This window comes from Cuculus canorus, chromosome 2 (assembly GCF_017976375.1).
Source record: "Cuculus canorus isolate bCucCan1 chromosome 2, bCucCan1.pri, whole genome shotgun sequence".
Classification (NCBI taxonomy): domain Eukaryota; kingdom Metazoa; phylum Chordata; class Aves; order Cuculiformes; family Cuculidae; genus Cuculus; species Cuculus canorus.
In genome coordinates this window covers 74,596,285-74,608,045 of record NC_071402.1, presented here as the reverse complement: position 1 = coordinate 74,608,045, position 11,761 = coordinate 74,596,285, and the positions used below count along the sequence as shown (strand labels likewise).

Genomic DNA, 11,761 nt, shown 5'->3' with positions numbered 1-11,761 from the left:
ATGGCGGCCCCTCGCCCTGGGGGAGGGAGGGGCGCGCCGCGTTCTAGAGGCCACGCCCCCGGGCTGGGAGGCCACGCCCCCGGTCTGAGAGATTACGCTCTCGGGTTGGGAGATTACGCCCCTTGGGGGCTGAAGGCCACGCCCCCAGGTGGTGGGAACAACGCCCCCGGTGCTGCGAGGCCACGCCCACGGGAAATGAAGCCGCGCCCCAACCGGAAACACACTCTCGTTCTAGAAGCCACGCCCACCGGATTCTGAGAGCCACGCCCCCCGTGTGCTGGGAGACCAGCGTCCTGGAGCACATAAAAGCCACGCCCTCTGAGACCACATCCCTCTCGAAGGGCACGCCTCCGTGGCGCTTGGCTGGGGCCATGCTGTGCGGAGTGTCCGGTTTACTGCTTTCGCCCTAAGTGCGCGGGGCTCGCTGCCTGCCCTCGGCAGTGGTTCGAATGCGTCCCCCTGCAGAGTGCTCAGAAGGCAGTTTATGCATTAACCCGCTCGAATAACCCTTGCTTAGAGCTGACTGCTATTTTCACGATCTCTTTTGAAAGCGCTTAAGCTGGAAGTAAACCTTTCCCTCGGGTCTGCAATTATTATTTCTCCCTCCCAGTTTTCCAAAGGAAGAGCTGAGCTGCTTGCCTTTTATCCGGGATTGCTGCTCTGTTTTAAAGGAAATCGATCTCTTCCTATATATCATAAACCATAGGATAATTTGGGTTGGAAGGGACCTTAAAGGTTTCAACCCCCCAATCCCACCCCCCTGCCGTGGGCAGGGACACTTCCCACTAGATCTATAATACTTCCCTGATTTTTGAGCCACTGCACGTAGTAGAGAGAGATCCAAGACAGTGCCAACCCAGCAAACTAAACACAGGGAGACCATTTGCGGTGTTTAGGTTGGGTAATTTCTGATGGAGCAATTAGTGAAGTGCAAAAAAGCAAGAGTGCAGTGTTTCTTTGCCACTGATACTGCCACTGAGGGCAGTAAGTGCTTTGGGTTGTTTTGGGTTTTTTTATGTTGGGGTTTCAGCACGGCCAATGCTGTTTGTTTACCAAAGGAACTCCTTAATAGGATACCTGCCCTAAAATACTTAATTTTCATCCACGAAACAGCATTTGCTGCACTTAGGGTCACTTCAGTAAGTCTCCTGTGCTCCGTTCCTGTAGTAATTTTTTAGTCTGTTTTGGTTTGTTTTGTTTGTCTGCCACTGCATCTTCACATCCATGGTTATTTATTTTTATTTTATTTTTGCTCAGTAGAAATTGAGAAAGGAACGTATAGGGAGGTGGGGTGTTGGGCATTTTTTATCTGGAGAGGTGAGTGGTTTGGGGATTAGGTTTGTTTGCTTGACAAATCAAGACCTGCAAAAAAGGGGCACCTGCGTGCTGACAGGTGCTGTCTTTGCATTTGTTAATTGATGAGGAGGAAAGGAAATGAAAGGCTTGAGTGTTTCCTGCTGTCTTCTGTGCCTCTTGCTGCTCTTGGTGTCTTTGGAAGTTGTTTTCTGCATGAAGGTGTACAATCTCCTGTACTAGAAGACTTTACCTGAAAACTTGAATGCTGTTTCAAGACTGAAACCAATGTGTTCCCCTGTTGCACCTGATCCTCTATGAACTGTGTGTACTGTATCCCCCAGAATAATCAAGCCTAGTCTTGTGTCTCTAAGCTGAAATCCAGCATGTTGCTCAAGTTTCATGTGGGCTTGATTTGTTGCCTAAAAAAGGATGTTGGCAGTTAACTGTTACCATAAACATTTTGTTTTCCATTATTGCAGGAGGGTCACACCACATGCCACTGAAACAACAAGAGACACCGATAACCTCAAAAAGCACACTTCCTCCAACAGATTCCATGTCTTGGTGACCCTGCAAAACCTTCCCACAGTTTTGCAGCGAGCATTTCTTCCTGCCATCTAGGTGCTGCAGGGTCAGAGACTGATTCAGCTTATGTCAGAGTGGCAAGGCAAGGAGTCAGACCTGGTGAGTGTCTCCTTCACTTGTTTGTTTTTCCTTTGTTTTCCTTGGCTTTGCTTGAGTGTGGTGGTGAAAAATGCTTGTATGTACTACAAAAAAAAAAAAAAATAATCCTGTGGAGTTTTGAAAGTGACCTATAGAAAAAAAATGAGCAATTGAAAGATGGAAGAGGTGATGGAAGAGGTCACCTTGTCAAGACATCCTTGCAGTCTGTCGTGTGTAGGTACCTTTCAGCAAAATGTGTAGTTCTGCACTATTTCTAATCTAAGCAGATGATAGTGGTTTAGCTGCACTTGACTAAGGTCTTTACAGTTTATGCTTGGACTATTTAAATAGCGGTCTGGTGAAAATTATGTTGTCACAAAAAAAGCATCATCGGGAAACTTGGTAAATGCCTGTAAAGTGTTTTTCACAATGACAGTTTGTTACAGTGCTGTACCTATTCTTTTATCATACCAATGTGATCCACGCTTTTGTTACATCCTTTATTAAAGAAGAAAGTTTGAACAACTTGAGCAGATGCTTTGCATGTAAGCTTAGAGCAGGATGACAAAAATATGAATTAACAGACCAATAGAAGCATGTCAGAGAATTTAGAGGAAGAGAAACAAGGTACGAGAGGAGCATGATGTTCCAAGGTTCTGACTGTCCAAGTGCTTTTTACTGAGTAAAGCGAGCATTTTTACCTGGTAAAATAGCAACCTGAAAACAACGGTAACGCTTTTGCAACCAGATAAGAAATCAAAAGAGTAGTTTCTTTTGTCTTTTTCTTTTGAGAGCTACTGAAATGCTACACTCCTATGACTATGAAGTCCTCTCCAGCAGGATGTGCTAACTGGTACTTGCACTGCTCCAATCCCCCAGCACCCAATAAGCCATGGTAAGGCTGCTGAGACCCCACATAACTCCTTTTATCTCTCTTCACCTGTCAGTGTTTCAAAATACTTTTGTACTAAAGTGCAAGATACATATCCCTGGCACAAAAAAGTGTTAAATCTTTACCTGCAGGAGCTCTGTTTCCTCTCTACCAGATTACATGATTCATCGAGAGTTTAAGGCTGATGGCCATCATGGTAATAGTTACGAGACAAGAAGAGGGCCTTCTGATTTTGATATGAAAAGTGTTTGGCAGCGGCCTGCCAAAGAAAACACAAAGAAAATCAAAGAAAGAGAAGGTATGGTGGAAAGGCACTCCGGGAGCATGCTTTGTAGAGCTTGGGAAGACACTTCTAGCGGGACTTGTTGGTCCTTATGGAAGGGAAGCTGTAGTCCACTCAAATTTCCATATTCCAGAAGCAATTTTTATATTTCAGTTAGCAAGTAAGAAGTACTCTAAGAGTCAAATTTAACTTTAATAACTGTGTAATTGAAGTCCATGTGAGGTGACTGGTAAAGTGAGACCGAGGTCCATTTCTGTTTGGGTGGAGTTTGATCAAGACACGGTTTCATTCAGTCACATGAATGGAAGTTCTCATGTCTTTTATTTATCACCGAATACAAAACGAATACATGTTATATACTCAGATCAGATACCAAATCTGCTGAGGCCCTGGTATTTAATTTATACTTATCTTCTAGAAGGTGAAGTTGAACTTTGTCTAAGGTACTAAATCTACCAAAACTTTAAGATTAGGTGCCTGAGAAGGCAGATTGTGTGTCTCTGGCTTTAGCTTTACCTCCACACTACCAACTCTAAAATGATTGCCTTACACAGTACCTTATCTTGTTCCCTGAAAAATGTCTCGTGTATCTTGAAACATCACATGTTGCATCTTTCACAGGTATTTATTATATTTCCTTTTATAGTAAGTTTCTATCCTGTGGTTTAAGAGTACATTTCTGAAGAGTCTTCAAGTGAGATGATGTATCTAGCCCCTGCAGTCTTGATTTTAGTTTTCTCACCTTACATCTTGTATGTTGAAACGTTAAGAGATGTATTCCAATATATCGTAGGCAAATTTCCAAGGAATATTCAATTTATTTGTTTGACTAAGTGATGATACTGCATTACATGGTTCACCATGCCTTGGGATATATACTGTAGTTGCTCCCTTAATCACAGGGATAATCCTTGTTCTTCTGGGAATTTTGCAAAGCAGCAAAGATATGTTGGTGCATGAAGGATTTGGTCTTTGTGCTCATAGTAAAGTGATGGACAACTAGCCCATGTGGATGTTTAAAAGAGAAAATGGCCAAATAACATGTAGGTTCTAATTAAAAAGATATTTTAATATAACACATAAAAATTGGTTAATAAGCTTTGCAAACTATATGCTATCTTCAGCACGTTCTTTTCCACACTCCATGCAATGAAGGAAGCTGTAAACAGTCTTTAAATATGTTTTGATTTTTCTTTAGCCTCTGTTAGTGAAACATATCTGGGAATTGCTTGGGATATTTAATTTAATGCTTTTGTTTTAGAGGGAAGTAAGTTGACCGTTCAGCAGCTGTTAATTTTGGTGAGAATTAAAATAAACAGCTTTGATAATGTGTTACTAAAGTTTCTTCATTACTTTCAGTTTTATAGCTTTCAATCCTAGAGTTTGTGGTGTCAATTCACTGGCTTCCTAGGTGTGTTCTTATCTGTCTTTCAGTCAACACTGAGTTTTTTTACCTGTCATTTGCAAGTGAAAGAGGATAAAATACACTTTTCAGGCTTCTTTATTTGTTTGAGTTTCAAACCTCTAATTAATATACCACAACTGTTTCCTTATTATGTGGGATGCTTTATGCTTTTTATGGAAAAAAAGAATGTTCCTTATTATGTGGGATGCTTTATGCTTTTTATGGAAAAAAAGAATGTAGTTAATAAAGTGGAAATTAATTTCTGGCTCCTCTGACTGCAGTGAGACTAGGATATTTTCATATGCAGCATACAGAGAAATGAGCAAAGCTGGGAGGTTGCAGTGGTTAAGTTTGAATTTGAAGCTTAACTTTGGGTAGAAGTATACTGTGAGAGAAAACCTTGTGGAGAGGACATTTGCATTATTGACATACTGAACAAATAGCTGACCTTATCTAGAATAACTAACTAAGGTGCTGCTTTATCTTTTGCTGTTCCTTTATACTCTTCTGTTCTTATGGAAATAATGTAGATAAGATAGTAAAATTTGAAGACTTCTGGGGTCTTTGACCTTCACTTCTGAAAGTTATATAATCTTCTTTGTTATTTTTATCATAGCTCCTTTTATTATTTTATCATAGCTCCTTTTCTTAAGTTAAGATTTCTCTTACACAGGTAAAGCTCCCAGCTATAAACCCCGAATATCCGAGCAGAATGCCAAATGTTCCTACAAACAAGGAATTTAGCAGGAAAAATAACCTTTCCTTTCCACCTCTGTAAGTAGTATGCTTCTGAAATTCATTGAACTCCTAAGCCTGCAACTACTCTTGGTTGCCAGTAACAATACTCCTTGTGATGTTGCAGACATTAGTTGATACGCGTCTGGACTTTTGGATCCTTAGTGCTACTAAACTCACTATCATGTGTGACACTAAAACAATTTTACAAACAACTAAAACAGCAGCACTTTAATTTGCATAGGAAAGCTATTAAATATAATTTTTCTTTAAGAAAACTAAGCATCTAGGTACACGTCTTCATGTAGCACACTTTTGTTGTATTGCAGATTGTCTGTTTTTTTCCTCAGTACCAGTAAGCAGATGCAAACTATAATGTACATTGTTAGGATAGGCTACAGAGACACAAGTAGGACTACCATTTTAAGAAAACACATAAACTATAGCCTATATAAGGTCAGACACAGCAGAAGTACTGTCATGAGCACTTGGAAGATAGCAGTCTTTTAAGCAAATTATCATATCACATGTGATGTAATCACATCATCAGCTGTGTGCACAACTGAATTGTTTCTGTGTACTTTGTGTTAAAAATTTATTACACTGTCATCAGTACCCCTAGTATATTTTAGAAATATGTTAATGATGCAAAATAAATGATTAAACTATCTAATGAACTTATGAGCAAATCTGTGGCAAAATTTCACCTTTATGCAGCACAGAATGTGTGCAGTCAGCATTTTTAACTTATGCGTTCTTTGTATGATTTCCCTTTTTCACTTTTTCAACTCTGAGACCAGAACCGAGTAAGAATTATACATGTTAAGTTGCAATAAAATGGATAGCTCTCCTCATGTAAAATTACGTATTATTGAATCAGGCATAGTTGTGTGCTTTGGAGGGTTTTGTTGTTAGGTTTGGTTTTTTTTTAATGATTACATATATAAGTTTATATATATGTTTCTGTCCTATGTATATGTTCAATTACTTAGAAATAAATTACAAGATTATTGCCCTTTCTGTGCAAAATGAAATTTTCCCACCCAATCCCCATTTTTGTTTAGTTATGCTGTTTGTTTCCTTAATATATTTAGATTTACAGATCTGTTCAGAGAAAAAGTGAAGCATTAAGCTTTAGCAATTTAATTAGCAATAGTTATGGGATTGACTGGTTTCAACAGCGTACTGGATGGGAAGAAAAGGTTCAAGAAACATGAGAAAACAGTGAGCAGACCAAAAGTAAAATTATCGAAGGCTGCTTCTTTCAAAATGAGTTGGGATCTCAAAGTAACAGCAGAGGGCACCCTGAATAGTTTGCATGTCTCTTTAAAAATCGTGAGACTTACTGAATTACCATGCTTAGCTTTCAATACTTCATGGCCAGCTAAAGAAGAAGGTGCTCCTGTTTGTAGTCAGGGAGGGCAGGGGCTTTTGTGGATTGTTCTCATCTTTGTAATTGCAGTGGTATGCTCTGTTTGGATCCAAGGGCTTCTGTGTGATGTATTTTGGGAAAATGCTATAGACACACATCTGTCCTCCTGCCTAAATTTAAGCAGACCATAAAATATTTGTTACTTGTTTGTTGTGAGTAGTCTTTGGCCCCTAATATTTTTTTCAAAACTTGTATGACAAATGTCATTGATGTTCATGATTAAGAAATAAATTACTCTTCCTAAAAACTTGTCAAAATATATGCACATCATTGAAGACAGTGGCGTTGCAGCAGGTCTATTAGAGAGAAAAAAAGTTATCCAATTTTTATCTGTGATTTGAAGCCTGACTTTGTCATGCATAATGGTAACAGCAATGAAAGACATCACTTGAAAACTCTCATGACTTTGACATAAGAGTTAAATGGGGGAAAATTCCCCTTACTTCTGTCAAAGGCCTTTTGCTTAGGCTTTTTATAATGCCTTGGTAACCGCGGCGGGTATATGAGTTTTCTGTAGCAACCTTTTAAAATGCTGTTGAATGTACACATTGAAATATTCGGGTCACTGGGTTTTTATTTTAATTGTATCGGTAAATGCTTGTGTATATGAGGGGTTGCCATGACTCCCTTGACCTTGATATATCAATGTGTGGAAGTCTTAGAGGACAGTTAATTCAGTTCCTTCAACACTTTAGGACTTCTTGAACTCATCTTTGTGTCCTCCATTAATATATCTTCACTACATTTGTGTGTGCAGAACCTCTCCCTCCAGGAAGCATTGGAAGAAAACAGGCAAAGAGAAACCTAGTAGTTGTGTGTTATTGTTCAAAAGAAAAAATCCTATAAAACTAAGGGATGAAGCCAGATCTCAGTCTGGACCAGAAAGGGTGCATAACCTGAGAAGCCACTCTTCCAAGTAAACATAAGTATCCACACCGATCATGCAGAGGATGCTGCCTTGGGAGGTGTAGTGTCCTATATAGTTTAACCATGGAGCTTAAAAGTGCGCTTCCTTAGCCTGAAAGAAAACCTTGAATATTATTCTTTTGAGTTTGGACTCTATTTAACTTTCTTGTACACTGACTTCTTTCTTTTCCACTACTGTGAGTAGAATGAAAGGATTTGAGATTTTTGAACCCTCAAATTCATTCATTTGGTGGTAGTTGATTTCTTTAATGTGACATGTGTCTCTAATGGCACATTTGGACTATAAAGTTGAAGATTTTTCAGAATAATCGTGATATTGGTTTGCTTATACTACTTAGGCATTGAGAACGAAATGATGGGTATACTGTAAAGGCTGCTGAAAAGTCAGTATGCTGCCTAGTTTGATATATAGATACATTTTATTTTTGAGATTATTTTCTTTCACAAATTCTTAGATAACATAACACCTGCTGTGCTTATATTGCCCTCCTTTGTCAGTCTTAGCTATTCCAATTGATTCTGTATCTCTGTAAAAGGAGATTTTTTTTTTTTAAATGCTCTTAACAGTATGATTTTATCTAGATATGTACCTTGATTCTGTTTTGACCTTGTCCTTTTCATTCTTTCAGGTATGTACTGAAAGTAGTGCTTGTGTTTTCTTTGCACTTGGATACATTTGTCTGCTCATCCAAAGCAACCGGCAGCGTGAGCATCTTGCAGCTCCCTTTTGAGATGGAGCTTTCTCTGTTATCTCCTGTAGAGGATAAGTCCAAGACACATCAGACAAGAGACATAACCCATTTCACATGTGAATCTGTAGCCCATTTGTATTGAGCTATAGATTCGCATCATACTGCAGACTTTATAGGTAGCTTATCTGTCTTGTTAGTTAAAAATTAAAAGTCCTGGTGTTTGTACGCTTGTTGACGTGAGGCAGAACCTGAAAATTTTAGTTGACCTTTTTATTGTCATGATTTCAGTAATCCTAAGAACTTTAATCTCTCTTTATTGCAGATTCAGAGACATCGCAGTCTGAATCAGCACCTGCAAGCAATGAGTTGAGGCCTCTGTATCTGGGATGGGATAAGTAACTTAAGGCTTTACTTCTCCCAAGTAATTTGTATTTATGTTTCCATTATTTCTATGTTTTTTAGCCTACTTTTTATAGTTGAACTCATCCCTGATTGAGAAGTTAATTTGATTGGATGAACCTAATTGTGCTTGATTACAGCAAATTTTAAAGAACAAACAGCTGTCATTTTCCTACACTTTTTCTTAATATAATAAATAAAACAAAGCAAAACTGAAGTTCTCTCCTATACCAGACTAGTGTGCCTTTGCTGTTTTCAAATTTGAGCAGAGATGAGCATGGTATCAATGTGTCCAAAACAGCAAGTTTCATTATTTAACTAAAGTTGTAGTCATGACCTATGTCATAAAGAAAGGTGAAGGGGAACTGTATGGTGTGAAATGTAAACAGAAAGAATTTAACTGGTTTAGATACTTGCAGTAAAAGTGTCAAATGTTCACTGGAAAAATGGCTTCTTAGTCCGAAAAGCACATTGTTTAGACCAGATATTCAGCTTTCCAGGACAATATTGTTGCTATGCCTGCTGTACACCAACTAGTTGATCAGTCATGATGTCCAGCTACATGATTAAGACCTGGTGTAATTGTATTTTATAGTCTTTTTATATAGAAATGAATAACTGGGTAACAGTAGTGTGGGCTTGAGCTACGCATGATGTCTGCGCTTTCAGCTGTTAAATAAAAATGTATTTATCCTGTTTTGACAGAAACAAACCCATTGTATGCTAGAGATCTGTGTTCACACCAGTGAAACAGTTTATACTTTGAAAGAGCAATGTATGTAAATTATCTTAATATTCTAAAAGAGTTAGATACATTAACACTTGCCCTTTTATCTGCTTGAATTAGGTTATATCCTTGAAAACTTATCGATAATTAAGTATTTATTACAAAGCCCATTAGAAAGTGGATGCTAGTTCAATAAGGTAATTTTTGCTAATTCTATGAAAAGTGAAGTTTTTAAGAAGAAGAAGAGTGATTTTTTTGTTACCATTTCAGAGTGCACTCTGTACACCTTTGAATCAGAGAGATGAAGATTTTAAAATGTGTTACTGAATTTATATTTATTGGAACGGACTATTTAGGGGATTTGACTTAACAGTGTTTTTCTTTAGAATTTTGTTAGTAAAGTTGATTAGAAATAGGTAAACTTACTGCTAATCTGAACTCTTAGAATTTTCAGTGAAAGTGTGGAAATTTTCCTGTTGACATTGTTAGACCCAGTAATGAGTCAGTCTTTGTTGTTCATTCTAATGAATAATTCAGCTAAGTTGTATTTACAAAAATAAAAGGCTAAAACACATGAAGAGACCTAGATGTGGTGTTATGGGTTAGTCTGCAAAATTTTCCAGATACAAAACAGCTTACATTAGCTGTACTTGATGGTGGAGGGAGGAGGTAGGGGCTGGAAATTACTACCTTATATCTGTTTTCACTTGCAATTTATATTGTGGATTATGTTCAGATACAATGAAAACATTAATTTTACTGTGAAAGCAGAGCTTTGGGGGAAATTTACTTTTTTAGGCTAGAGTACTAGGGGATGCCAGAGATAAAGCTCATAGTATGAAACCTGACGAGTGGAAAAAACTGTCACTATAAAAAAGCACTAAAGAATAAGCTTGAGTGAAAAAACTGTGTGTATATAACAGGCAAATTGCTGATACCCTTAGGATTTCAACTATAAAATTTTACACCTAATGCAGAAATTGCTATTAGCTACATGATGTTCTCCAAAAAATAAGTACCATTTTATGAATTTTTTCAGAATTCTTCAGTTACATGAACATGTCATATCCAGGAATTCAGGTATCTTTATTTGACAGAGTCTTTAGATAAGGTTTCATTTTTTATTTTTAATGTCTATAAAATGTGTAGCAGAGATCTGGGTTAGCTGTGCCCACCAACTATAAACTTAAACAGTAAAATAAGTTCTGTGTCTTACAGACGCTGTAGTATACTTTAATTGTACAACTACATTTCAGTCCCTCTTTGATCTTCTGACTGCCATTATCATAGGGAAACTTCTTTTGCCAGTACTAGTTGAAGTTACGTACTTTATTGGGCAAAACATGAAAGGGGAAATATGAGATGATGATGAAACTCTCTGGGATCAAGTTGCTTAATGGTAAGGCACCCAAGCCTTTTTTAAAATGCTCATCAGTTGAGTAATAAGGTGTTTTGTTCTTGTAAGCTTCTATTGAATCCATTTCAATCTCTTTATCCATGAAAAGATTTTTTTAAAGGTTTTTAGTACAAATTTACTGAAAACATCGGGATTGATAATGCAACAACCAGAAAAACCCAACACCCAAATACCCCAGCATACTGACAGATTTGGAGATCACTTGTTCACATAGACTTGAATGTGCTTGCTATGCCAAAACCCTCAAAATCTATCCTGTAAAATAAGAATTCCCATGCAGCTGTGATACTGCTGACCTGCAAATAAGAATTCTAATCTTTCTTTTCCTTAGGATGATCTCCTTTTCTCAATAAGATCTGTACAAAGTTTCCTAAATAACGGTATATTTGTTTGATGTCTAAGTCCTCTTAACTTCAGAACACTTTTTACTCAGTACTGGGAGTTCTTGTCCAAAACTGTCGTATTTTTAGGCAGTTGTTAGAGGCAGAGACAGAAGACGACTGAGATCCTAACTTGGGCACTCAGCACTGTTATTTTGCTTTACTGTAGTTACATTTTTAGAAGTGTTTATAGTGCTGGTTTTGAAACACTTTTAAAACGGTACACAATATCCTATTGTTAAAATTGGCTCTTTTTACCTTGGTAACCATCAGGTAATCTCCATATGACATTCCTCAAATTCTTAGGAGTTTGCTAATGTGTCATTAATGTGTACTCAGATTTCCTTCAAGCCAAGGGATGTTTGCTCTGCACTGTTAGTCAGCTGAGTCTTCATGGATCACAGTTTGAATGCCATGAGTTAGAATATTAACAGGCTGAAATGCTCCTTCCGACTAAGATTTCCCTTTATAAGAGCAGGTGGAGAATCGTGGGATTAGTGTTTGTACATTTAG

General features: G+C 37.9%; 1 protein-coding gene across 1 annotated transcript; it reads left to right on the top strand.

Annotated features, from left to right (window-relative positions):
- Positions 1–8,724, top strand: C2H7orf57 (chromosome 2 C7orf57 homolog). The gene is given in 8 exon segments (XM_054057874.1): positions 1–228; positions 1,848–1,980; positions 2,752–2,854; positions 2,983–3,149; positions 4,333–4,337; positions 5,213–5,313; positions 6,377–6,561; positions 8,648–8,724. Coding segments are annotated over 8 exon segments (999 nt in total).
- Positions 8,725–11,761: the final 3,037 nt, after the last annotated feature.